Source organism: Alexandromys fortis, unplaced genomic scaffold (assembly GCF_014885135.2).
Source record: "Alexandromys fortis isolate MF-2015 unplaced genomic scaffold, M_Fortis_MF-2015_v1.1 scaffold_82, whole genome shotgun sequence".
NCBI classification, from domain to species: Eukaryota; Metazoa; Chordata; class Mammalia; order Rodentia; family Cricetidae; genus Alexandromys; species Alexandromys fortis.
In genome coordinates this window covers 1,328,539-1,356,500 of record NW_026067963.1, presented here as the reverse complement: position 1 = coordinate 1,356,500, position 27,962 = coordinate 1,328,539, and the positions used below count along the sequence as shown (strand labels likewise).

The following is a 27,962-nucleotide window of genomic DNA, read 5'->3' as shown; positions in this document are numbered from 1 at the left end:
CCCCCCCCCCCCCTTTTTCCTCTCCTCTCCCCCTCCCTACCCCTCTTTTTTCTTCTCTTTTCTTAAGATAGGGTTCCTCTGTGTAGCCTTGGCTGTCCTGGAACTCACCCTGTAGACCAGGCTGGTGTTGAACTCACAGTGATTCTCCTGCCTCTGCCTCCCTCTACAGTGCTGGGACTAAAGGCGTGCACTACCACAGAGGATGATGTTTTGTTGGTTTGTTTTTGTTTAAGAATTGTTATTAGAGTTTTAAAGCATGGCTTAGAAGTCAGACAGACCGAAATTAAGTCTTAGGGTGTCTCTTTGGGCAAGCTACATTGTGTTAAAGCATGAATTTCTGTCTTAGAAAACAGTATTCCCTTTACAGGGTTTTGGTGGAGATTTTAGTGCAGAGCTTCTAGCAGCAGCTGACACAGAAAAAGATTTAACGCATGTCACACGAGGAATGTATATAAAAGCATGGGAATATGATTTGGATGTATTTTGTTGTATTTGAAGGTTTGTAGGACTGTAAGCAGATGGGGGAATTTTAAGACGAACTAAATGGCATTCGTAGGCTAATAAATTCTTTTGTTTCCATAGGCCTCTGCAGAAACTGGCTACAAAAGAAGAATCTTCTAATGCAGTAAGCTATTTTTGAAGTTATTTTTTAAAAATTATGGTTTTTCTGAATAAGTTCTTTTGTAATTTACTATTTGAAAAAATAATAGCAATAGTTTTATTATTCTTTGTTTTGTTTAATAGAGTGACAGTAAATCACAGAGCCGAAGACATTTGTCAGCCAAAGAAAGAAGGTAAAAAGGGGTTATATAAAACATTGACAGCTGAACAATGAGAGACGGGAAGGGTAAAACTGCCTGCTGTACAGCATGACAGAGTCACTTCCCAGCCCCCCCACTGTAGGAGAGAACTGACTCCTGGGCCTTATCCTGACCTCCACGTGGATAGAGCACGTTTGTGCCTGTATTCACACATCATATATCCAGAAGAATAAATAATAAATTTAAACTTTAAAATAACTTAGCTAACATGTATTTGACTATTTTGAAGATTCCTAATCACCAAAATTCTTTTGTTTCTGGTATTTTTTTGTTTTTCTGTGCAACCCTGACTATCCTGAACTTGCTTCTATAGACCAGGCTGGCCTGGATCTCAGAGAGCCACCTGCCTCTGCCTCCAGAGTGCTGGGATTAAAGGTGTGCACCACCACCTTTGGGGGCTGGGGAGATGATGGCTCTGTTCTTCACAACAACCACATGGTGGCTTACAACCACCTATAGTAACTGGTGCCCTTTCTGGCATAAAGGTGTACATGAAGATAGAGCACTCATATACATAAAATAAGTAAATTTTAAAAAAAGAAAAGGCATGCGCCACCTCCATCTGGCCATCACCAAGATCCTTTATGTCCAATTCTAATATGTGTTTTTGTATTTAAGGCTCATTTATGATAGGTGAGATAGATAAGTAGTAAAACAAACCTTTTACTATTATGTAAACATGTACAGTGAATGTACGACATTATGGATATAAAGCACTTGATTTTTTATTTAATTTCTAATTTATTCATTTTTATGTGCCTTTATGTCTGTGTGAGGGCATCAAATCACTTGGAGCTGGATAACAGACAGTTGGGAGCTGCCGTATGGGTGCTGGGAATTGAACCTGGGTCCTCTGGAAGAACAGCCAGTGCTCTTAACTGCTGAGGCATCTCTCCAGCCCCAGCACTTGATTTTTTAAAATTCATTTATAGTATACAAATTAATGAATTCCATCATGATATTTCCATACATTTCTATACCATCCTTTGATCTTCTTTAAAAATTTTATTTATTTATTTATTCATCCATTCGTTTGTTTGTTTGTTTATTATGTATACAATCTTTTGTCTCTGTGTATGTCTGCAGGCCAGAAGAGGGCACCAGACCTCATTACAGATGGTTGTGAGCCACCATGTGGTTGCTGGGAACTGAACTCAGGACCTTTGGAAGAGCAGGCAATGCTCTTAACCACTGAGCCATCTCTCCAGCCCCGCTTTGGTCTTTTTTAATAACTTATTTTTTAAACTCTGCATTGGTGTTTTGCCTGCATGTGTGTCTGTGTAAGGGTGTTAGGTCCCCTGGAGCTGGAATTACAGACAGTTATAAGCTGCCATGTGGGTGCTGGGAACTGAACCTTGGTCCTCTGGAGAAGCAGTCAGTGCTCTTAACCATCTCTTCAGCTCCCACGCTTTGATCTTATTTTCATTTTCTCTCCTACCCTCTCTTGTTCTTCCCTTTTTTTTCTCTTTAATTCTAGGATATTAATAAAGATAAATAGAAAAATTTTTAATTAATTAGGAAAAATTTGTATATGTCAAAAGCCTAGGGACTGGGGAGATGCTCAAGTAAGTAAAGTATTTGTCAGGTACACATAGGACCTGAGTTCCAGTTCCTAGACCTTGTGTAGAAAGCTGAGCACAGCAGTGAGCACCTGTTGTCTCAGCACTAGGACAAAGAAACAGGAGGTTTCTTGGGGCTTGGTCAGAAACCAAAAGAACAGGAAAGCTCCCAGTTTAGTGGGAGATCCTACCTCAAGGGGATAAGGCAGAGTTTGATGAAGCAAAACACACATCATCCTCTGGGCTCTACATGCACATATACACAAGAAATATACCTTAGGCCGGGCAGTGGTGACTCACACCTTTAATCCCAGTACTCTGGAGGCAGGGGCAGGCGGATCTCTGTGAGTTTGAGGTCAGCCTGGTCTACAAGAGCTAGTTCCAGGACAGGCTCCAAAGCTACAGAGAAACCCTGTCTCAGGGAAGAAAAAAAAAAGAAAGAAAAGAAATATACCTTAGATATTTTAACAGATACACGAAATTGAAAAAGACTTTAAGGACAATTAGCATTAAAACAAGGAAAGACAGATTGGGAAGTAAAATGTATCTGTGATATTTTGGAAAAATGATAAATAGACTTGAGAGGAAAGAAAAAGAAAGGTTTTGTATATGTTATAAAGTCATAGATGGTTAGAGTAGAAGGTAAATTTAGATTAAATATAAGAGAACCTGGCATGACTTAGGACTTGGAGATTTATTTTACAAGTGATATTAGGAGAATATTTTGGAAACTTTTGAGTGGAACTGTGACAAAGGTGAGGAAACAGGGAAGGTTATAAAGACTCAAAGGAGTCTAAGAGGCAGTGAGGACCTGGACAGTAGCACTGGGAATAGAAAGATGCCAAAGCAACAGAATGTACCCTTCTGAAGTCCTGATGTCTGCACATGAGGGTTGTTGGTTCAATGAATGAATGTGTAGTTGAGGAGGGATAAGCAAAAGTAATACTTTTGAGTCTTGATGACAGAATAAGAAATCTTTGAAAGATTTTTCAGGTCTTTTTTACCTGATAATATGAGTCTCTTTATATACAGTGGTCTAGTAGTTATTAAGTTAAAAAGGCAAACATTGTATATGTTCCCCTTCCCATTTAGACATTTTTAGGACACATTTGACATTCTTAAAATGTGATATTACTTGTTTTTTTTTTTTTTTTTTTTTCATTTAGAGAAATGAAAAAGAAAAAGCTTCCAAGTGACTCAGGGGATTTAGAAGTGATGGAAGGAAAGGAGAAAGAAAGAGAAAATGCTGTGCACACTGAAGCTAACCAGAACACAGGCAGAAATGTTGCAGCTGGACAGCCAATGAAAAGAGGGCAAAAGGTAATAAATATGCTTCTGAATGACCCCTTAGTTCAGTATGGCTCGCAAGTGAAGTCGGTGTTCCTCTTGGTCTTGTTTAAACGTTTAAAAGTGAAATAAAAGGGGCTGGTTGCTCTTCCAAAAGACCAGATTCAATTCCAGCATTTACATGGCACTTAACATCTGTCTGTCACTCCAGTTCCGGGACATCCAGCACCCTTCTCTGGCCTCTTGCAAGTGGTGCACAGATAGACATGTAGGCAAAATGCCTATATACATAGAGTAATTTTTAAGTAAAATAGAATATGTACATAAGTTTTTAATTCTGAGGCTGAAAGTTAGCTGGAAAGGTAAGACTGTACCTGATGAAGGTTGTACCGGGAAAGGGCTTCTACCAACACATACAAACTTCCGATGTTAAACATTGCTGAGAGATCATGAGGACTAGCATGGAGGCTGAGATGGTGGGGACACCTTCCTTCAGTGTTGTTGCACTGGGATTTGAAAGTTGAACAAGGCAGCCATTGTGATATAGATAACATGTTCTCACTGTGGCAGACCATCTGAGGGGCATCATTCGCTTCAGACAGTGGGAAGCAGTAAACAGGAGACCTATATCCTGACAAGAGGGTTGCCAGTGTATGTGACCCCAACCTGAGTCACCAGTGAAGCCACTTAGAGGAGTCTGCTCAGTCCTAGCCCTCCACTACTCAGGGATCCACTGTACCTGTTGCACTGTTCCTGCACAGGGGCCCAAGAAGGAAGGCTCACAGACGGCGGGAGAAGGGCAGAGAGCCAGACTTTTAAAGCCGCTTTTAATACAAAATAAGTTGTGTTGACTTCCCCTTCCTTGTCCCAGCTGGATGAGGACTATGGCATACTCATCTTCCTATCCTCCGCATTGATCTTTATATTGGTTGGTGCCTTGTTCAAAAGCATATTTGGTAGAATGGAGAGGCATTTAAAAATTATTGTTTATTGCTTTTTTTCAAATCTTTTGATTTCAGAGTAAAATGAAAAAAATGAAGGAAAAATACAAAGACCAGGATGAAGAAGATCGTGAACTTATTATGAAATTGCTAGCGGTGAGTAACATCTTAAATTATTTCTCTTGCTTTTCAGTGGGCATCTAGGCTATGATAAACATTAAGAACCTTAACATTGTTCAAGGCCAGCCTGGTCTACAAGAGCTTGTTCCAGGTTGTTCCAGGATAGGCTCCAAAGCTACAGAGAAACCCTATCTCAAAAAAAAAAAAAAAAAAAAAGGAAAATAAAATTTTTACATTATTTGGGCCAGTGAGGCAGCTCAGTGTGTAAAGGCACTTCACTTTCCACCAAGCCTGGCAACCTGAATTCAGTTCCTAGAACCCACGTGTTCAAAAGAGAAAACTTTCCTACATGTCATCCTCTGAATTCCAAATGTCTATTATGGCATGGGCACCCTACACATAAGCGTACACACAATTGTAAGGAAAAACAAAAGCGTAGATTCAAAACATTAAAGTAAAATTATTTTAAAACCTTTGTATTAATAATAATTACATTGATTCTTTCCCCCTTATGAATTGAAAGTCTGCAGGTTCAAACAAAGAAGAAAAGGGGAAGAAAGGGAAGAAAGGAAAAGCGAAAGACGAGCCTGTGATGAAGCAGCCACAGAAGCCCAGGGGGGCACAGCGGGCTCTCGATGTGGTTAAGAAGGAGCCACCGTCCCTTCAGGTCCTGACTCAGGACATACACGACTTGGCTGTAGATGATCCTCATGATGACAAGGTGAGTGTTCCCAAGTGGGGTGACCAGAGCCTGGGTGACGAGAGCCAGGGTTAGTCCAAGATAAGTCGGTCTTCATCATAGAAACAAAGCCTCAAAGATAAAATTAGTTTCACAAAAAAATGTGCTGCTGATAAATTGACTAGATGCCTTTGGAAAATTAGTTTGGGTCTAGAAAGATGGCCTTTTGTAAAATGCTTGCCATGGGACCTGAGTTCTAGCCCCAGAACTGGTTGTAATTTATATACTTACTTACTTACTTACGATCCCCGCACTGGGGTGGCTGTTGGCTGGGGAGCAGAGCCCACTCAGCAAGCTCCAGGGCCATGAAAAATCTTGTCTTAAAGTAGATGGTATTTCTGATGATATCCAAGATTGCCCTCTGACCTGCACAGGCACATGCACACAGGTATTCATGCACAGAGCACACACAAAGTAACAGTTTTATGGGAGAGGTTTCACATGATTCCAATGGAACTCAGTTAAAATAAGGATATATTGGGCTTAAGTAGAAAATAAAGTTTTACTTGTGTAAACTTTTCTATAGTATTATAAGCTTTCTTGTATTATATAATATTAAAAATAACTATGTTGTCAGAGGTTAGGTCTCAGTTGTAGAAGCAGGAAGAAATATTTTTTCCAGCTAAGGTACTTACTTAATGGTGTTATCAAATAAATCATTTAAAAATCACAGTAAGTATATCTTTGTACCGGAGTAGGTAAAATTCTTGAAATACTGAGCTTTTAAAAATAAATCTGTATAAAGTACAAGCTGAAAGTTAACAGGTGTGGTAATCACTATAATCCTGACTTGGCTGTTCTTACTTGGGCCACACTGTTTTAGTGAAGTGTGAGTTACCTGTTTAGTGAGATGCTTGTAGGAATTTGTCACTATTCTTTTTTCCTCTACTGAGCAGTGTTTTTAATGTTTCTAAATTTCACTTTTGTTCATGAGTTTTTCTATTACTGCCATATGTGTAGTTTTATCTGTAAACTTTAGGCCCAGAAATATCCATATCCATACGAGATATGATGGCATATAGCTAATATTCCAGTACTTTAGAAGCCAAAACAGAAGGAAGGAGCTAAAGTATGATGGAGTGATATTTCATTTGTATTTTAATAAATGAAGTTTTCCTGAAGACCAGAATGCAAAACAGCCATACTAGTCAGCCATAGAGGCCAGGTGTGGCCTTTCATCCCAGGACTAGAGAGGAGGATAAAGCTCTCTTTCAGTCTGAAGATTTCATAGAGGTAAGAGCTCTCTAGTGACTGGCTGCTTTGCCTTTCTGATCTTCAGGTTGAACACCAATATTTGTCTCTGGGTTTTTATTTATCATGCTACAGTATGGGGCCAGCTTAAGATATGTAGCAAGTTAGGACAAAGGAAAAATTCCTAAGAGGTATTATTAGTCTTTCATGGATATGAATTCTGGTCTAAATGCCAGTGTAGTAATATTAAGAGGTTAGGCTTTTAGGAAGTGAAGTTATGCCCTTCTGAGATTAAAGGGACCTCTCAAATGAAAACCTAGCAATCAGATGCCAGTTTTTGTTGTTACTGTTTTAAGAGTCTCATGTACTGGGCGGTGGTGGTTCACGCCTTTTGTCCCAGCACTTGGAGAGGAGAGTCTCAGAGTTCAAGGCCAGCCTGGTCTACAGTGTGAGTTCCAGGAGTTCCAGGACCGCTAGGACTACACAGCTGTCTCAGGTAGCACAGACTGGTCTTAAACTTGTTGCTGAGTCAGCTCCTCCTGCCTCAACACCTCGGGTGCGGGGATTACAAGTGTGTGCTACTGCGCTCTACTAAGGGACCATTTCAAGACAAGTCTTCACAAAACCTACTCTTGTCCTGATCTTGAACTTTTAGCCTCCAGAACCATTAGGTGTAAATTTATTATTTAAAAAATTGTGGACTCTGAAGCCTCTTGTTACAGCAGCCTAGTTTGTCTCTGAATAGGTATTGTCCTCGTAACTTAAATACACAAAATTAAGTTTATCTCAATATTTAAAGTTTATCTTAACACTGTTGGCAAACTGGGCTGGAGAGATGGCTCAGAGGTTAAGAGCATTGCCTGCTCTTCTAAAGGTCCTGAGTTCAATTCCCAGCAACCACATGGTGGCTCACAACCATCTGTAATGAGGTCTGGTGCCCTCTTCTGGCCTGCAGGCATATACACAAAATATTGTATATAAAATAAATAAATAAATATAATAAATATTTTTTAAAAATTGTTGGCAAACTTTTTGAGGTTTTTTTGTAGGATTACTTTTCTCTACAAATATTGTCATTTCAGTTGTCTCTACAACTTAACATGACTTCATCATATACTTTAAGTAAAAGGTTTTGTCATACAGATAAAAAAAAAAACCTTATTTCTTTCAATGGCAGTGTTTTCTAAAGTACTAAATATGTACACACTAATCCACTTTAGAGTTTTAGGGGATCCAAGTTGTATTCTTCAGTTTTCTATTTTGTGAGTTATAAAACAGCCTTATATCAATTTCTTTCTGCTTAATGCATATTGGTACAAAAGCTGAATTTAATCTTTGTTTGGACCTAGGAAGAACACGATCTGGATCAGCAGGGAAATGAGGTATGATTTGAGTGGGGTTGCTATTCCATCTCACTGTAATCTTTGCCAGAGCATCAGCTATCACTCCAAACTAAGCCAGATGATTGTGTGGATCTCAAATTATTCTACTCAGAATGTAGCCCTGCCTGGCCTGGAACTTGCTATGCATTATTGAAAGGTCTTGAATTCAAGAGAACTGTCTGCCTCTGCCTCCTCAGAGCTGGGATTAAAGGTGCACCACCATACCTAGGCCTGAAAATATTCTTTATCCCTCCCCTTCCTTTGTGCCTCAAAATTATTACTACGGGGGATAATAATTTATAGTATTCTGTAAATTAATTTAAAAGTTCAGCACCAAGCATTTTGCCCTTGTAAATAGCCCACAAATGAGAACTAGTTTAAGGAGATCTGAAATTTCTTTAATCCCAGCACTTGGGAGGCAGAGGCAGGCAGATCTCTGTGAGTTCGAGACCAGCCTTGTCTACAAGAGCTAGTTCCAGGACAGGCTCCAAAGCCACAGAAATACCCTGTCTCGAAAAACCAAAAAAAAAAAAAAAAAAAAAGAACAGAGATGGCTCAACAGTTAAGAGCACTTGCTGCCCTCCCAGAGGACCTGAGTTCACTTCCCAGCCTCTACATGGGGCCACTCAGAACCAGCTGTAGCTTTAGCTTTAGGAGATTTGTTGTCCTCTTCTGGTCTCCATGGACACACATGCATGCATGCACATACATACACACAATAAACTTTTTTCTCTGACACCTAAATACACACACATTTTAAAAAAGGAAAGTAGCCTAGACTTGCTCAACTTTGGCACTGTTAGCATTTTGGAGAGCATGATCCTTTGTTGCCAGGCCTATATAACATAAGTTAACAATACACATGGCCTAAACCATTAGATGCCACTCCTTTTATTCTGAAAGCCAAAACTATGTCTAGATATTGATGAATCTCCTGTAGCGGGAGCAAAGTCCCTGATTCAAAATCACTGGTCTAGCTGAAGTGTGGGTCTACAATGAGTTCAGGGACAGCAAGAGCTACACAATGAGACTATTTTGTCTAATGGGATAGCTCAGTCTGTCAAGTGCTTGCCATGCATGCATGAGGACCTGAACTCAATCCCCAGCACCCACATGAAAAACCAGGCAAAGCAGCATAGCATGTACCTTTTGGCACTAAGGAAATGGAAACAAAAGGCGCTCTGGCCTTGCTGGCCAATTAGGCTTGCTCAGTTTGTGAGCTCTGAGTTGAGTAAGAGACTTGAATAAGTTCAAGAATAGAGGCTTCTACACAGGAAAATCACTGGTCTAGCCCACACTTTAAGTCCTGTTTCCTTGCAACAGACTTAAATTCCTTGCAGTTATTCATGCGCATCTTTTGAATCCACAATAGCTTCCCTGCAGCTTAGTTGCAGAGTCCAACTTGTCTTCCTCACCTCTGTCATTAAGTGGTGCTTTAAAAGCTGTTCCTATTGTTGACTATTCTAGGCCAAAACTGTAAGTTGTAAAGGAAATATGTTGAAACACTACTTTTAAGTTCTTTGGAATTATAAAGCAGAGTTGAGGCACTGTTGTCGGCTTGTTTTTTTTTTTTTTTTTTTTTTTTTCAGAAAAGGCTAAACATGCATTATGTATTCAAATGTTAATTTTTAGATCTTGCCTTTGCTTTTATGATGGTGTGATTTGAACAGAGGGTCTGCATGTTAGGCAAGGGCTCTACTATTCAACACCCTACCTCCTCCAACACCTAATGTTCTTTTTTTAAAGTTTGGCATAATTTCCTTTTCTAATTGTTTTTATTTTCCTCTTTTAGGAAAATCTATTTGATTCTTTGACAGGGCAGCCACATCCTGAAGATGTACTAATGTTTGCTATTCCAATCTGTGCCCCTTACACCACCATGACAAATTATAAGTAAGCCAGTATTATTTCATTCATAACACAATGCCTTTATGAATCTCTTTACGATCTCCATGTAATAACTTGTGTAATGTTTTTTGGGGTTTTTTTGTTTGTTTTAAAGATACAAAGTGAAACTTACTCCTGGAGTTCAGAAAAAGGGAAAAGGTAATTTAGAGTTTTAGTTGTGATTTTAAAATAGTTTAAGTGACTGAACCAGAAGTACATTCTTCAGTTCTCTATTTACAGCTGCAAAGACGGCCTTGAATAGTTTCATGCATTCCAAAGAAGCAACAGCAAGAGAAAAAGATTTATTCCGCAGTGTGAAGGTAAAGTTTTCCTTCAGAACTCTGGGGACTGGTGGTGTGGTCCAGATATTGTCTGTTGTCTTGATTCAGTGCTATTTTACTAGGAGCCATAGATTAAGTATAATCAGCTCAGCAAAGGTTATAATGACTTTCTTCTGACAGTAGAATATAGAGGATCATCCTAAACATCATTTACTACATGGGATATTAAGCACTTTTCTTTTTTTTAGGACACAGATTTATCAAGAAACATTCCTGGCAAAGTGAAAGTGTCTGCACCTAATCTTCTTCATGTAAAAAGAAAATAGCTGAAATGAGTCCTGAGACACTGGGAAGAGCCAGTTCTATAGCCTTTGGAAGTCACAGATGCAGACGTGTTAATAGGACTTCCATATTTACAAATGAACACATTGCCTTGCTGTATCACCAAAAGGACTTAAGATTTTTTTCAAGTTTTATATGTATATATATATATAAACTGTTAAATAGTATTTCCTAAAATATTTGTGAGAAGTTAAATGATACACATCTGTAATTGTTCTACATTTTATTGAAATTCTTGAGGTTTCATTTAATGATGTAAAGACCCTGAAGTGGCTCAACTGCATTAACTACTGACCCGGAGCTTTACTGTAGATGACTTCTAATACACATATATTATGGCCAATCATGAGGGGTTTTGTTTGGTTTTATGTGGGCAATTAAACACTTAGAGTTTGTGTCTTGAAAGTTTTGTCAAATTTTACATCATATGCAAAAAATAACAGGAAGGTGACATTATTTCTGTGCATCACCCTAATTTCTTCCTTGTAATGTCACTCAGTTGTGTGCCATTTTCTTTTCCATTTCTAGCAGCTATCAAATAGTATCTTAATCTCTACTATCAGAAGTACATTTTATAAAAAACGTTATACCCATTCTTGGTACAAAAAGCCAATGCAATGATTTTTTTTTCTTTAACTTTAACAATAGGTACATGTTAAATACATTTATTGTAAACTTTAGACACAAAAATAGGTTCTCTAGGCCATCCACATGCACATAAAACCCAGAAAGCTGCAAACTACAACAATGTATATAATTATACAAAGGATGCCACTCTCTGACAAATACAGGGTTGTCTTCCATGCAAGTAGATCAGAATTATCTCTGAAGCCTTATGATCCAGAAGTGTTGTTACTACCGAACCTCTGATTAACACTGTGGAGGAGGTGTTTTGGAAGGCAGTTCCATGAGTTGGCTAGCATTTCTTTAAAGCAAATGACTGCTTCTAAGCTTAGCCTAAAAGTGGACAAGGAAAGAGAAAAATAATTTTACATTAACTTGAATAAAGATTCACTATTACCTTTAAATAACCATATACCTGGTACCAAGTACCTGGCAAGAACTTACCGAACAAGAGATTTTGGTTGAACTGAGAATATAAGCACTTCATTACTGTGTGCCTAAAAGAAAAGAAGCCCAGGTTAAAAGGCAAGTGCTGAAAGCAGGCTGCTGCGGTGCCCTCTTATAACCCTGGCTCTAGGATGCAAGGCAGGAGGACTGCAGCAAGTCTGAGGCCAGCGAGGGCAGGAGCTGGACCCCAAGCTGGGAATGTATAGCTCAGTGAGGAAATGCTACCTAGCATTCACAGGCCTTGTGCTCAGTCCTAAGCAATGCATAAAAAGAGGGTCTGGAGAGACGGAGAGATGGCTCAGCTGTCTGCTCTTCCAAAGGACCTGTGTTCAGTTTCCAGTACCAACTTGGGGCTGTTCACAATCAACTGTAACCCCAGTTCTAGGGGGGTCTGAAAGCCCTCTTTTGGTTTCCATGAGAACTACAGGCACATGGAGCACAGACATACATGCAGGCAAAACACCTTTTATCCCAGCACTGAGGAGGCAGAAGCAGGTGGGTCTCGAGGTCAAGGCTAACCTGGTCTACAGAGAAGAGTTCCAGAACAGGGCTACACGGAGAAACCCTATCTTGAAAAATCGAAATTTAAAAAGCCCAGCAAGGTCACCTGATAAAGGCTCTTGTCACCACGAGTTAGATCTAACAACCCACACAAGTTAACTGCAAATATTGTCCTCATCCCATGGCGCACATGTACGTGTGCCTGCACACAAAAATGTTCAACAGCAGTAAAGGTATACTTACAGCTCTATGATGGACCAGCAAATTGTTTGCACAACCACCAAAAACAATGACTTCTCCTTCATCGCTTGCACAAGCTGTATGCCATAACCTGCATGTAAAACAAGAGTGAGTTCAGTAACTCAGAAGTCCAAACTGATCATTTGAACTACACTGTAGAACTAGTGATAGACAGATTTCAAGGTAGTTCATACCAAATATAGTAAAAATCCATTCTCAAGGAAAAGCAGCTTTATATAAGGCCTGCCTTGGTGTGGAACACAATGGAAGTGGAGGCAGGTGGATCTCCAAGTCTGAGGCCAGTCAGAGCTACATAATAAGGGATTTTTAACCAAACAATCTAGCTCTTTGTTAGCTAAAAGTCTTATGGGAGCTAAGCAGTGGCAAGGTGAGTTGGCCCCACACACAGTATCTCAGACTAAAGCTCTCCAAACTGGATTAATTCCATGGAAAGGTCATTTCTGCCAAATGTCTTAGCAGAATGAGGCTTGGATGAAAAAAAATGGCTGGCATATTTAAATACACTTTAAATACTAATGCTAAGTATGTGATTGCCTATAGCAATTCCTTTGGAGACTAAAAAGAATATTTCATCAGTGTTTAAAATGAAAAAAAGAACAACTTTAAAATTTAGAGTGTCTCATGTAGCCCAGAGCCCCTATCTCCCGACCCTCCTGCTTCTGGCTCCTATGGGCTGGGATTACGGGTGTGTGTCTCCTTCCCCGCCTTTGAAAACAGTCTTACTTAAATCTTTAATGAATAATGCTACTGCAAACCAATGAACAATTCTTGGTTTGATTTTTTTCCATGTATATTCTTGAAAGTGTAAAAGCATCACCACTGTTCTTCATCTAGATTGGGGAAGTATGATGTTAAACTTTAATATGAGTACCAGATTTTCCTAAGAATTTCTGATAAAATTCAGCCAAAACATCCTCAGTTCTTACCAGTCCTGTATACTCATCTGATTTAGTAATTTATGAATTATAAGAAATTATACCTTTCAGGTAGTTCATACCTTGGCTTCTCAGTATAAGGATGATTGAACTGAATCCACTCATTTTTACTGATGCAGTAAGTCCAGGCATCACCTAATTAAAGAGAAAAGGCCATGAAGCATGTTCATCCTATCAGTGTTAAACTTAGAGGGCACAGCTTTAGCAAGAAACATATTAAGTCATATCCTGTTCCCTGTTTTCCTTAGTTACAGAAATAACTTGTACAACCTATCAGCAGGGATTTTAAATGCTCCAAGTCATTTTTTTTTAAACAAGGCAGAATGAATTTAGGTCATAATATGTACAATTAAAAGGTGTTACAGGGTCAACATGAAGTCAACCTGAAAGGATACAGTTAGGACAGAATTTCATGAGTAGTATACTACAAATGCATAAATATGATATATGATAATATATCTATTTAAAGGACTCACTTAGTGGCTGCTTTTCAGTGGTAAATCCTCCAAAGAGAAAAAGATGATCTGAAGAGACTGGTGTCAGTGAGTGCCAGGATCTGCCAACGGGGCATATGCCTTGTGGAATTCTAAAAATAACAGCTGAGTTATAGTATCTGTGGTTAGTCAATAAAGTGTTTGAGAACCCCAGTTCTATCCTCAGAATCCATACATTATTTAAAGGGGGGGGGGGACAGGCTTGATGCATGCTTGCAATTCTATTGCTGGGGAGGTGAACCCCTGGAGTATGCTGGCCTATCCTATTAGGAAAATCCCAAGCTAGGGAGAGACCATATCTCAATAAGAAAAAGAGATTCACACTCAGAATCCCAGCACTTGGGAGGCTGAGGTAGAAGACTTGCACAAGTTTGAGGAGAGCCTAGGCTATGTACTAAGTTCCATGCTAACCTGTACTATACAGTGTAATACCCCTTCACAAGAACAAAAAACCACAACAAAATAGAAAAGGTGGACAGCACTGAGTATACCAAAGACTATACTTAATCTCCACACGCACACATCATCAACCTTATACACAAAAATCTGTTTAAAGCAAGTAACACAGGAATGCTAAAAAGTTTTTTTAAAATTTACATAGATTAGAAAAAGAAAACTTGAAAAGGTTTCCTGAAGTCTCAGGAGATGGCTCAGCAGGGAAATTGCCATAAAAGCATGGGGACCATTCAGATCCCCAGCACCTATGTAAGTAACATGGGGACACGGCAGCCCACCTACAAGTGCACATAGTGGCACTGAGTGGCATTTAGAAGGCCTCAAGGAGATCCTCTAAACAGGCAGGCTGGCCAGCTCTAGTGGCGATCTCTGGGTTTAGCTGAGAGACCCCTTCCTCAATGAATACAGTGGACAATGTTTGAAGACCCCTAATGTCAGCTTTGGACCTATACATACCACAACATGCAGCCACACAAACATACATCATGTATGCACATCTTAAATCCAGACACATGCTTAAAAAGAAACTTATCAGTATATTAACTACATACTTTATACTGAACTATGTTCTTTGAAGGCAGATCAACTTTAGACTTTCTCTTTTCAGCAAACATGCTGTACCAGGCACATAGTTAAGAAGACTGAAAATAAAAATAAAATTCTTTCCTGAAGGACCCCAGTAAGAAACTGAAAGCACGTTCACTACATACGAGTAGGGAGTGGGCGTAGGGTCTGAAATGTACCTTGGAAAGCTTTTCTAAATACCTAAAATAATACCTACAATTCATTCCACTCCCATGTATCCAGATTAAGGCAGTGAAGATCATTCATTCTAGCATCCTAAAAAAGAGTAAGTAAGTAGTTACCATTTGAAGCATCCAAAAACACACCATTAAAAACTGTTTGTATACTCACTCGGTATCTGCCACCAAACACAAAGCCCTTGTTTCCAACAGTTGCGCAAGCGTGGGCAGCACGAGGTGAAGGAGCTTTACCCTGTTACAAAGGTGTGAAAACAGCTTCATAAATATGTGGACTTTATAAACAGAGAGAAAATACCATTTTTTTATGAATATCATAGAACAAGAATATGCCAGATACTCAGAAATGCCAAAGTACAAATTTGTATTAAAAGCAATATTAAATATTAAAAACAGTATTAAATACCACAGCTGAACACTTTAATATTTCTGAGACTGTTACTGAATGAGTTATGTCAGTATGGCTGCTGTAATTAAAAAAAAGACTAGCACATTGTATAGTATCTTTAAAAGGAAAGAAATCTAATCTTTAACTTCCAATGTAAAGCTCATTTTAGTTACTAGCAAATGAAGGTACAACATAGCCTCTATATATTTGTTAAACTTCTGAGGTTATACTCCTGGAAGAGCAAGAAAGCTACAGATTGTACCCTCCAGAAAACAGGAATGAACTGTCAGTTTCAGACCCTCCCAACTCGGGTACCCTGTTCTCTAAGCACACTTCCTTCAGTAACTCACGGTGGTGATGGGCTGGCTCCAGACAAACGTTTCAGTGTCTAAAATATGTACATGATCGTTCCATCCTCTTGGATGACTTGAATTCTATGGAAAAGCATCTGCATTATTTTATAAATACTGTTTATAAAATTATACAACCCTTGCTTGCCCATTTATTAACAAGTAAAACAAACAAAACTCTGGTCAAGGACTTTTGGGCTGGTGAGATGACTCGGCCGGTAAAGGCACTTGCTGTCAAGCCTACGTTGACTGCCCAGAACCCACATGGTGGAGGGAGAGAACCAATTCCCACAAATTGTTCTTACTTGGAAACACACTTCACAAAGTCATGCACTAACACACACAAAAATTTTCAAAATGTAATAAAAAGTTCACACAGTAAAAAAAAAAAAAAAAAAAAAAAAAAAAAAAGATTTTTTTTCAACATATCTAAGTAGACCATAGGCAATATGAAACTTCACTTACCCAAAAAGATGTTTCATCAAATTCAAAAGTTCCCAGTACTTTATCTTCAGGTAAATATCCATATCCTCCAAAAAATATTAACCTGTTTGATATAAAACCAAACCATAAAAGATTTAAGTATCTGTAAGCTAGGTCATAGTGTTTTTTTAAACATTGATATATGGAGTGAGTTGGGTATAACAGAGTATTTGAAAATACTCAATAATACTTAACATGACAACTAGCTTTTAGGTGCTATGTTAAATGAACTCATGTATTTGCTATGTGATATGCTCCATGCTTACTTATAACGCTGACTAGGGTACTTACAAGGTAACGACATTCTGTACAAAAGGCCAACCTACAGTGCGTCTAACGTACTTGTTTTTATACACCCAGACACCAAGTTTGTCCTTTGACGATGGAGGAATTCCTTGGCAATCAATTCTTTCCCACTGTAACACTCTGTCTGCAGACCTTGAATCCAGCATGTAGAACTGTCAGAAGCAATGATTTCAGTTAGTTTTGGGTACAAGAAAACTCATATTGACATTTGTTTTGTATTTTATGATAAAGGTGTCATGTAAGTCAGTGCTAAGTCTGACTGCAGACTGGCTGCCACTTGTCTGGATCAAGATTCTGAATTTACAAAAGAATATAAAGGTTTTTTTTAATTTTATTTATGTATATTTTATGTATGACCACTCTGCATGTATACCTGCATATGCCATAAGAGGGCATCAGATCCTATAACAGATGTTGTGAGATATGGTTGCTAGGAAGTGAACTCGGGACCTCTGGAAGAGCAGTCAGTGTTCTTAACCACTGAGCCCCCCAGAATGTAAATTTCTTAAATCACTAACACTTTAAAAATGTTCAGCTACTTTTGTTTTCATTAGCTACACTTCTATAACAAAGGAATTGGCTATGTGATCATTTGTATCTTGGCACAAGCTCCACGTGTTACCCTAATTTTGGATAAGCAGCTTGAATTTTTCTGATTTTATGGGTTTGTTTATAGCAGGACCATGTTACAAACACACACACAAAAACAAAACCCTAGCTCTTCAAATTCAACTGAACACGTCTTCCTGCCTAATTACTTCTAGGGGCTAAAGATCAGTCCATACTTAGACTACCGGGTCTACTGTCCTCTTCTGGCCTCCACAGGCACCAGGCACACACATGGTACAAAGATATACACATAAGCAGACACTCGTGCACATGAAAATAAATCCTGAGAAAAAAGGAAGGTTAAATACTGGACTAAGGACTCGAGTTCAGGTAACAGAACACACATCCCTCCCTTTCTGAAACACCTAAGTTTCCTTCTGGTCAAAGGTGACCTCTGAACTCTAGCCGTGTTAGTAACTATTAGTCGTCCTATTACCCACTCCCCAAAAACCAGCTTCACTCCCCCCGAAGCCTTTTCAGGTCGTATCCACTTGTTTTCCTGCCATATCTGCATTTGTTTATGTAAGGAAAGAAGGGATGGACTGGAGTCCAAGTGACACCACAGTGTTCCTCCCAGATCTCAAAATCACGAAGCCACCTGACATGTCCTTGAATAAAACAGACCTGCAAGTCTCCACGTTGTGACTTCTCACTGTTCAACTGAAGCACTGCCTGCTGAGTAAGCACTTGTTCCATTCCACTCTACAAACCCAGCAGAGCTGTTACTGTGCACCAGGCTCTGCATGGCGCCACCGAATGGCTACACGGCAGTCATTTAGTCACTCCTTTAGGTGTCTCTTCCAGAATGTGAGCTGTCCAACCTTCTACTCTGAGTATAAATGAGTAAAAAGAGTCTGCCTATAAACCATGTGCCTTTCTGGAACTTCATCTGTCTTTAACTGGCCTAAAAACAACTGAATTCTTTTTGCCTGCTTGGAAAAAAAAAAATCAAAGCAGCAGCATGTGTCCTAGGGCATCATTAGGTTATTGGTTTTTCAAGACAAGTCCTGGCTGTCCTGGAACTCTATCTGTAGACCAGGCTGGCCTCACGTTCACAGAGATCCACCTGCTTCTGCCTCCCGAGTAACTGGAATTATAGGTGTGCGCCTCCATCACCAGCTACTTTCTTTTCTGAGTATTAATTTATCCCTATGACTTTGAGTTCACTTTTACCAGTTTTGTCTATAATTGACTTTGAAAATGCTTTCTAGCTAACATCCTCTACCCCTCAGAGTTGTCAAGAGAATGTGTAACTGAGAGCACCAATCAGAAGTCACTAGGAAGTGATGACACACAGGCTGGCTGCTAACACTGACTTTACACAGGCCTCATACAGACTGTAGAGAAACTCTCACCATACACAATCATACCACAATCAAGTACATGCTTAACTAGAGTGCAGAAGAATAAGCTGAACTTTAGAAATCTGAGATTCACAACGAGAAAGGAGAAAACTGTTCCAAACCATAATCTTCGCAGACACTAACCTTATTTGTATTGCCTCTGGAATGGTGTCCTCCAAACAAGTACAGCACCCTGTCCACACACACAGCACAGCTCCCAGACATGGAAGGAGGAACGTCACCTTCAGTGTTGATTTTTTTCCTAAAAAGAAGATGGTTCAATAAGTTTCCCACTTAATTTATATCCCACAATAAAAGATGGCTGACAATAATGCAACCCAGAAAATAGTACTCTTAAGAAATTTTCTCAAAATTTTTGAGCTGATAAAATTATAAACCATATAAAACCTAACAATTATAGCAAACTAAAAACCTTTTTTTTTTTTTTCAAAATACCAAGTCAAACTTGTAGCATCTTCCCATTCCAGTTTCTATATGACCTTCCTCTTGGTACTTTGACCAAGGCTTGATTAGAAGCTTCTAAGCATTGACAGTATCTGGTATGTACTAAGATCAGTAGCTAATCTAAACTAGACTAGAGCGAGCTTAGCATCCTTAATTATAATATTCTCATTGATTAGAATGGGTTTTCAGGGGGCATTGTGCTATATGCCTTTAATCCCAGAAGGCAGAAGCAAGGGGATCTCTGTTGAGTCCTAGGTCAGTCTGGACTACACAGTTGGAGCTATGTAGAGAGAAACCTCCCCCTGGCCCAGCAGAATAGGTTTTCAACTTCCTTTGCAACCTTATTTAAAGTTTCTAAGTACCCCACCACCTGCCCTAATACCCAGTTACCATCTTCCAGTCTCCATATTGTAGATCCAAAGTTCTTCTCTGGGCAGATAAAAATCATATAATCCTCTCACTTGATTGCTCTGTGAAGAATAAGAAAGAATGCAGAGATAAATAACTTGCCATTTTATTTTTAACTTAAAACTAGGGTGTACGTGATATGGGTCAGCACACGTGCCTCAGTGCTGATGCGGAGCTCAGAGGAACTCAGAGGACAACCGAGTCAGTTCTCTCCTTCCACCCTTACATGAGGTCTGGGGAGTGAACTCAGATCATCAGGCTTGCGCAGTGAGTTTTTTACCCACTGAGCCATCTCCCTGCCCCAGTAACTCATTTCAAAGAGGCGTTTTATGGTTTGGTTTTTAAAATGTATCTTATCTAAGATACTATTTATGATATTGATGATATAAAATTAAGTTTTGTGTTCTAATTAATATAAAATACAGTCTTCCAGAACCCAGCTACATACAGTAATGCTTAGTACAAACAGACCTACAGACCTTCAGTCAAACTTTTGATACAACACTTGCAAATAGTACAAGAGCCCCCAGGGAGTCCCTAGGCAGTGGTTCTAACCGGTCCTAATGCTGCGACCCTTCAATACAGTTCCTCATGTTGTGGTGACCCCAACCATAAAATTACTTTTGTTGCCTCTTCATAACTGTAATTGGGCTACTGTTCTGAACTGTAATGTAAATCTCTTAGGTGAGCCAAGAGTCACTTGACCTTCAAAGCAAGAGAGACCCACAGGTTGAGAATTGCTGCCCTAAGGTCATGCTGTGTCCGAACAGACCAGACCATGCACCTGATCTCATTTGCCTGCCTGTAGGTGACTTGCATGCCCTGCCCATGCTAATATGGTGTTCTAGTCAAGCTTTCCTTTCGCCCACTCATTCTGAGGGCAAAACTGCAAGCAAATATTGAGTCTTCAGTGGCAACTGTAATTTCCTTGTTTGTTCAATGAAGGGTATTAACTAACAAAGATCAAGTTTATATGTCCTCAAATTGCTTTATTTAACCAAACAAAAAAAAGTTATTACAAAGTTTTAAAGTATAAATAATTTGCCTAGGGTTATTTAGCAAGCAGTGGTGAGACCAGAACCCTTCCTTTTCCATGAGGACTGCCTTACTGCATTCCTGGATCCTCCCTGGCCACTTTCTGATCCTGACCAAACACAAGAGAAACTGCACTTCCCTGAAAATGCATCAGGGACCAATGCACTTGAGTATTATCCTGTGACGGAGCAGCCGTGAACCCTTCTTCTCTTACTGGAGTGGGAAGAGAAGAGAAGGTCACCGGCCTGAAGTGGGGGCACTAGGAAGAGGCCAGATCATCTATCATCATCTCCAAGGCCTCCTGTGCCTCTTCTCAGGGTTCCAACCACGAGTGATGACGGCACATACCTTAAATCCCAGGACTGAAGGCAAAGGCAGATGGATTTCTGGGTGTTTGAGGCCAGCCTGGTCCACATAGCAATTTACAAACTAGTCAGAGATACCAAGACCCTATCTTTGTTTGAAGTGGAGGACTGCAGGTGCTGTATCACCAACTTCATGGACAGTGACTGCTCCCTCTCCTAACGTCAAGGCACTGAGGACCTTGGAAACCATCAGGAAGTTTCCACTCTGGCAATTTCCCAACACTATAGAAGAGTCTCATTCCCATGTCCACAAGGCTCAAATTATGAATAACATAATTTAGACTGAAGTGTGATTGATCAATAGGTCTACCTTCCTCAAAGAGAATTTACATTTTTAAAAAGAGTTTTGCCTGCATGACTGTCTGTACACTCCCTGGGTGCAGTTCCCAAAAAGGCCATGGGAGGGTGTCAGATCCCCAGGATTGAAGTTACAGACAGTTGTGAGCTGCTATATGGGTGGTAAGACTCCAACTCAGAAATATGGCCAGTGCTCTTGACCACTGAGCTACCTTTCCACCCCCAGAATTTACATTTTAATAATGGTCACCACACATCTGCTTCCTACTCTGAAGTTCTGATCACCAATCTCTAAAAACTTAGTCCCTGGAAGCGGGGAACAACATGATGCATTCATTAGGACTAGCAAAATAACTAATGGTTGAACCAAATCGGGAAAGTTCTCTCAAAAAAATGGCCAACTGAGCCGGGCGGTGGTGGGGCATGCCTTTAATCCCAGCACTCGGGAGGCAGAGGCAGGCGGATCTCTGTGAGTTCGAGACCAGCCTGGTCTACAGAGCTAGTTCCAGGACAGGCTCCAAAGCCACAGAGAAACCCTGTCTCGAAAAAAACAAACAAACAAACAAAAAAAAATGGCCAACTATGATCAGGTCGCCAGTACCAGAAGCTAAAGTGTTACCAGAACTAGAGTCCCTAAGCAAACACTCCCAGTATGGGAGCAGAGAAGTGAATTTCAAGCCAATACCAAGGGGGAGATCCTTTTAATATTAAAACAGTATGCATAGTTTTGTGGTTCAAATGGATCAAACAAGTGGGAACCAAATGAAATCCAGGAATTGAAGCGTATCGTGGAGTTCTAAAACCAGTACTATAGAACCAGTTAGCACCGTTTGAAATGGGGGACAAGAGCAGTACGCCCAGCTCGGGGTAGAACGCGCCGTGCAAACGACTCCAAACAGACACTTGGTCACAAAGGCCAAAGAACTGCACTCCAATTACAAATGCTGCCGGGGATCCACTGCTGACTGGTGGAATCGTTTTCCTTTGATTTTCGTAGTCGGGCCTTCTGAGGAGCAAACCCTCCTCAGCTGAAACCAGTTAGGGAAAATTAGGTGAGCATCAGCTCACGCTGACGGCACGGCTACACCCTCGGAAGGTTGAGTGCGCGATTCCTATGGCCCTGGTCCATACAGTGGGCAAATACTATCTGTCGGCTAACTGGCCCACCTCGGGATGCGAGGCCTTCGTGGGTGACCTGGGCCAAAGGTGTGGATGGATGACTGTCGCACAACCTCGCCTCCACCCTTCTCCATATCCTAGGCCATAGTCACCCGCTACTCAACCCACATAACAGAGCCTGGCTCCGAGCGCTCCAAAGACAACACCGCGTCGGGCGGGGGTGGGGGCAGGGTGACTCAGAAGTCCTAGAGAGCGGTGACAGCAGCCGAGGAGGCTGGAGTCCACCGAGGCGGGAAGGAAGATGCTCTCCTGCACGGACAGGAGCCACGGGGGTCGCCCACCGCCCACGGAGCCCGCCCCGCCCCCGCTGACCTTGTAGCCGCCCCAGACGAACATGTGGCGCCCATCGCTGACGGCGACGTGGCCGCTGCGCTCGGCCGGACAGGCCAGCTCCATGGCCTCGTAGCCCTCGAAGGCCGGACCCGGCAGGTCGTCCGCTCGAGCATCCTCGTTGCCATCAGCCATCTTGAGGCTGCAGGGCTGTGCACCAGGACCGCTCCGGCCCCGCAGGCAGGAGACAAAGGAAAGCGGAGCGGTGGACAGCGGCGCGCGGCCAGCCCCGGCGACCCGCCTCTCCCGCGCTGCGCCTCCGCCTCCCGGCCGAGCGCTGAGGCGCGCGGGGGCAGCGCCTGCGGGGCTCGCGGGGACCGCGGGGCCACCGGACCCTGGCTCTGAGCGGGAGAGCGGCCGAGGCGGCTCGCACTCGCAGCCCGCCCCGCCTCCAGGCGCTAGGGCCTTGTTTACGCCTCCGCCGGAAGTCGCCACAGCCGACCCTGCCCGCGCGCTCCGGAAGCGCGATCGTGCCCCCTCCCACCTCGCCCGTTGGTCTTCCAGTGGTCGGTCCCGCCCACCTCCCGACGCTCCAGGCCTAGAAGGTTCCTAGCCACTGACAGACCACCCTTGTGGAAGAGGGCGAATCCCAGACTCACAATTGGGGCTTCTAATGAGACCAAATGAAAATTACAAATTATTTAAACCCAATTCCGCGGCTATAAAATAAGGTTGGATTGGAAAACACTTCAGGTCCCTCATCTAAATGGTGTCTCTCAGAGCTGCTCAGCCTTTTCTTTCCTGTCTTCATTTTGGGACTGCCACGAAGAGCAATATATGCCAGAAAAAAAATCAACAAAAAAGCATTTTTTCATTGGCGTTCCTCCAGGCGCCGCGGAATGTGCTTGCTGAAACTCAGTTAAGGGCCTGGAGTGGTTCCTGAATGACTGTTATTCCCGCTCTTGGGAAACGGGCAGGAAGAGCCAGAGTTCAAGATCTTTCTCAGAAAGTTTGAGAGGCAGCTTGAGCTACATGAGACCCTATCTAAAACAAAACACCAGCAGCTGGAAGGGATGGCGCAGGCCCTTTAATCCCAGCACCAGAGCCGAGGCTGACCTCTTTGAGATCAAGGCCAGTCTACGTGTTTGACTGGCTCTCACTTGAGGGATCCTCGTTTTGTTTCATTCAAAATGACTGTCGCATATAAAGCTCATTTATCATGTACCCAATGCTCTTATCAATGTTTGTCTGTTTTTTTTGTTTTCTGAGACGCTGTATCGCTGCCTTTATCTTCGAAGCTTGGGATTTCCAACATGTCCTATCATACCCGGCTTAAATGTCCATCCTTAGAGGTTTACATCCTTACAACACAGCAAACACTTTTTGTTGCTTAACAACAGCCCTTATTTCTACCCTCTCCAACGAAAACCCAGACCAGGTGTGTGAGACTTGCTTCTGAAAATGTGTAAAGCTTACATCTAGCTGGTGAACCCCCAAGGGTCTTTTGCTTAAGGAGGCCTTTCAGAGATGGCCCTTCCTATAGTCAGGATGTTTTTAGACCATGAGAACTATAGCTTTTTCTTTTTATCTCTCCCTCCCTCTCTCCCTCCCTCCTTCCTTCCTCCCCCTCTTTGTTTGTTTTTGAGACAGGGTTTCTCTACATAGCCCTGGCTGTCCTGGAACTCACTATGTAGACCATGTTGGCTGGCCTCCAATTCGCAGAGATCCACCCAACTTTGCCGTCCAAGTGCTGGTGGATTGCGACTCCAAGATCAGCTACGGTCGGCTCTTCTTGACCATCGCCAGCATGACCAGCATGAACCAGGTCTCCTTGTGGCTGTGGCCATGGAAGAGAATGTGAACCTAACGCACGCTGTGCAGTGCTGAAGGGGCCTTCCTCACCAACCATTACGAGAGGACAGCCAGACAGTGAAATAACCTCTGTGCTGCCGCCCAGGACGCAAGTTGCCAGAAAGAGATTTCTGGCAGTGTTTCTGCTGGCTCTACCGACCACATTGTGTTGGATGACACTGGAGATGACAACCCAGCCTCAGTTTCCAGTCTGGTAGAAGACACCAGACTGTTGGCCACAACCTCTCATTCTGCAAGTCTGCCTGTAATTTGAATGACAAGTCTACACTGAAGCTGAGGTCTATCTCTGGTCTCCCAACAGTGGAGATCACCTTGTCCTAGGGGTAGGGAGCATGCATGCGGATATTCCCTACAAAATCAGCCTTGTCCCAGAGGACCTGCCCTTAGACACATTTTACTGCCCCAAGATTGTTGTCTGCAAGAACAATTCATTGATATTGTAGGGGTGACCACCGGAGAAGATTACTCAGACATTGGTGTGGGAGAATGGTCTGTATTAAATAAACACTGATTGGTCAGTAGCCAGGCAGGAAGTATAGGTGGGACAACCAGACAGGAAGTAGAGACGGGTCAATGATAACAGGAGAATTCTGGGAAGGAAGAAACTGATCTCTCTGCAGTCCAGATCCATCCACAGAAGAAGCAAGATGTGACTGCCTCGCTGAAAAAAGATACTGAGCCATGTGGCTAACATAGACAAGAATAATGGGCAAATATAAATTATAAGAGTTAATAAGAAGCCTGAGCTAATGGGCCAATCAGTTTATAACTAATGTAGACGTCTGTGTGATTTTTTTGGGACTTAATGACTGTGGGAACTGGGCAGGACAGAAACCCCGAGAACAAGACATGAATTTAAGTCAATAGAAAGTTCTTGTTGGTTGAGCATTGACTACCCTGGGTGTTTGAGATTGCAGTGTAGCACCAAGCCTTTCTCAGGGTGAGCTTTTAAGCACAAAAACCATATCCTGGGTTGACATACTTCTGTTAACAAGGTTAGCCAGAAACAGAATTACAGAAGCCAAAAGGCAAGGTTAGTACATTGAGACTTTCCCCAGAACTGTGGACTTTGATGGATTAGGTCTTTGTTTTCACATTGACAGGTGGTGCTGCCTCTGTGCTAAGTTTTATGGCCTGAGTGGTACTTCCATCATGGAATTAGTTCTGCTGAGGTCTGGGCCCTGTTTCAGTGAGGAGCTGAGGATGTGGATCAGCAGGTGGAGTATTTGCACAGCATGCAGGAAGTTCTGGTCTTAATCTGTAACAGCGTATAAACTGGATATGCAGTGGTGTGATCCCAGTATGTAGGAAGTAGAAATGAGAGGGTCAGAAGTTCAAAGTTATCCTTGACGTGCAGTCAGCTGAGAGGCAACCTGAGCTCCAGGAAACTCTACCTCAAACACACACACACACACACACACACACACAACAGAACCAAAACAACAACAACAAAACCTGCTGTCGTGGTGCACGCCTGTAATCTCAGAATTTGGGAGGAAGGTCAGCCTCAGCAACGTGAGACCTGTCCCAAAGGATAAACAGAGGATTGGGGAGATGGCTCAGTGGGTAAAGTGCTTTCTATGCAAATGTAAAAAACCTGAGTTCAGAGCTGGGCAGTGGTGGTGCATGCCTTTAATCACAGCACTCAGGAGGCAGAGGCAGGAGGATCTCTATGAGTTCGAGGCCATCCTGGTCTACAGAGTGCGTTCCAAGACAGCCAGGATTACACAAAGAAACCCTGTCCTAAAAAAACAAAACCAACCAAACAAAAACAAATAAGCAAACAAACAAACAAAACCCTGAATTCAGATTCCAACACTCATGTAAAAAATTACACTTCTGTCATCCACACACTGAGTTGTAGAGGCTAAATGATCCTAGGGCCTTGTTGGCCAGCCTGTCCCAGCCAGTCAATGAGCTCCAGATTCAATGAAAGACCTGAGGTTGAAGCTTGGTGGTGGTGGCGCACGCCTTTAATCCCAGCACTCGGGATATCTAGGCAGGTGGATCTCTCTGAGCCGGAGGGCAGCCTGGTACACAGAACTAGTTCTGGAACAGGCAAGGCTATGCAGAGAAATCCTGTCTTGGAAAAAAAAAATGAGGTTGGGGGCTGGAAAGATGGTTCAGTGGATAAAACTGATGAACAAGCCTGATGACCTGAACCCTAGAGCCCATGTGTGTTTGAGTGATGTAGAGGAACAGCTGATAGAATGGATGGGTGGACGGACGGACGGACAGACAGACAGACAGATATTCCCACCTCAAATGTTCCAATGAGAAAATCCTCACAGAAAGACTCAGCTGCTTGAGTTTTAGTTGATTCCAGTTGTGACCAAGTTGACAACCAAGATTAGCTATCAGACCACGAAAAGTGGAAGGAGGGGACAGGCTCAACAAAATTGTCCTCTGACCTCCGTTGTGGCACGAGCACACCCACTCATCTCCAATCTAAATTTAAAGGTTTAATAATTATCATTTTATACTAATAAGGTCAGAGAGTGATTGAGAAAGACATCCAACCTCTTTCCTACACATCCATACAACTGGGCACCTCCACCCACATACACACCTGTACACACAAAATTAATGGAATTTTTTTTAAATAAAAAAGATGTACTAATATTGAAAGAGAAGAATCTGGCTGAGCAGCACATTTGGGGCCTCAGCAAGGTGCTCATGCCGTTGGAGTAGCTACACACCACATCCTGTCTTTCATGGTCTGCCTGGACTTTGGTATCCCAGAGGATCCTGCTACAGAAGCCAGGATGAAGGTGGCCGACGTCACAGAGACACTTTTGATCCTGGTCCTCAAGAGGCTAGAGTTCTATTGTCACGTCAGTGAGACTATCAATAGGTGCTCCCAAGAGTCCTGGGCCATCTCCACTCTTGAGAGCTTGGAAACAGAGTACAAGACTGTGGGCAAAAGATTGAAGGTGGAGGACTTAACCCACGCAGGTCAAGAACTGGTGCTTAAGTCAGCGGGAAGAGGCTGGTGGCCAGCAAGCTCAGGAAGGCCATGTATACAACGAATGAGAACCTCATCTCTGGCGAGTGGAAAAGCTGGTCACAAAGATAGACCACATCCTGACGGTTCTGTCGCCTTGTCTGCCCTCTCCAGAGCAGTCGTAGGGTGGCTCCACGCTCAGATAGCAGTGGGTGGAGTAGAAGAAGGTTGGACCAGGCCTACACAGGCTGGCCCATAAATATGATTTACAAAAAAAGGAAAGACTTCAAGATTAATAAGCCCAGGCTGGCTTCAAACTCACCACAGAACTGGAGGTGGCCTTGAGCTTCTAATCCTCCTGCCTCTACCTCCCTGGTGTGTGCTACCACATCTGCTTTATCCAGTGCCAGGGATCAAACTCAGGACCTTGTACATGTCACACGTTCTACCAACTGAGCTTCCTTCCTCCCCAGCACCCTTCTAACAAGTTTTATGGGTTTTTTTTTAATTATTTTTATTTTGAACACATTGGTGTTTTGCCTGAATGTCTGTCTGTGTTAGGGATCTGGGTCTCCCAGAACTGGAGTTACAGATAGTTGTGAACTGCCATGTAAGTACT

General features: G+C 42.0%; 2 protein-coding genes across 3 annotated transcripts in view; one reads left to right on the top strand and one right to left on the bottom strand.

The window, feature by feature from the left end:
* The window catches only part of Nemf (nuclear export mediator factor), a 44,992-nt gene extending 33,715 nt beyond the window's left edge, over positions 1-11,277 (top strand). For both annotated transcript variants that reach the window (XM_050153658.1, XM_050153659.1), the window contains 10 exons: positions 583-625; positions 745-794; positions 3,547-3,700; positions 4,687-4,764; positions 5,252-5,449; positions 8,008-8,040; positions 9,833-9,933; positions 10,043-10,086; positions 10,168-10,247; positions 10,457-11,277. In XM_050153658.1, coding sequence (XP_050009615.1) covers positions 583-625; positions 745-794; positions 3,547-3,700; positions 4,687-4,764; positions 5,252-5,449; positions 8,008-8,040; positions 9,833-9,933; positions 10,043-10,086; positions 10,168-10,247; positions 10,457-10,534 — 859 coding nt within the window. In that variant the 3' untranslated portion in view covers positions 10,535-11,277. The remainder of the gene's footprint in view (positions 1-582; positions 626-744; positions 795-3,546; positions 3,701-4,686; positions 4,765-5,251; positions 5,450-8,007; positions 8,041-9,832; positions 9,934-10,042; positions 10,087-10,167; positions 10,248-10,456) is intronic.
* On the bottom strand, positions 11,200-23,033 carry Klhdc2 (kelch domain containing 2). The gene is made up of 13 exons (XM_050153667.1): positions 22,570-23,033; positions 19,364-19,443; positions 18,653-18,770; positions 16,593-16,708; positions 16,233-16,314; positions 15,768-15,851; positions 15,184-15,264; positions 15,050-15,108; positions 13,795-13,904; positions 13,381-13,453; positions 12,366-12,453; positions 11,619-11,671; positions 11,200-11,507 (listed from the first exon to the last, which is right to left on the bottom strand). The coding sequence occupies exons 1-13, from the start codon at positions 22,720-22,722 to the stop codon at positions 11,384-11,386; spliced, it is 1,221 nt and encodes a 406-aa protein (XP_050009624.1). The 5' UTR covers positions 22,723-23,033; the 3' UTR covers positions 11,200-11,383.
* Positions 23,034-27,962: the final 4,929 nt, after the last annotated feature.

Excerpts from the sequence above, each read along its gene's own strand:
- Klhdc2 (XM_050153667.1), bottom strand. The coding sequence starts at position 22,722 with ATGGCTGATGGCAACGAGGATGCTCGAGCGGACGACCTGCCGGGTCCG. Across the intron at positions 16,709-18,652 it reads CCAGAGGCAATACAAATAAG|TTCTACATGCTGGATTCAAG; the intron begins GTTAGTGTCTGC and ends TGCTTCTGACAG. Across the intron at positions 15,109-15,183 it reads TGTTTGGTGGCAGATACCGA|GATGCTAGAATGAATGATCT; the intron begins GTGAGTATACAA and ends ACTCTTTTTTAG.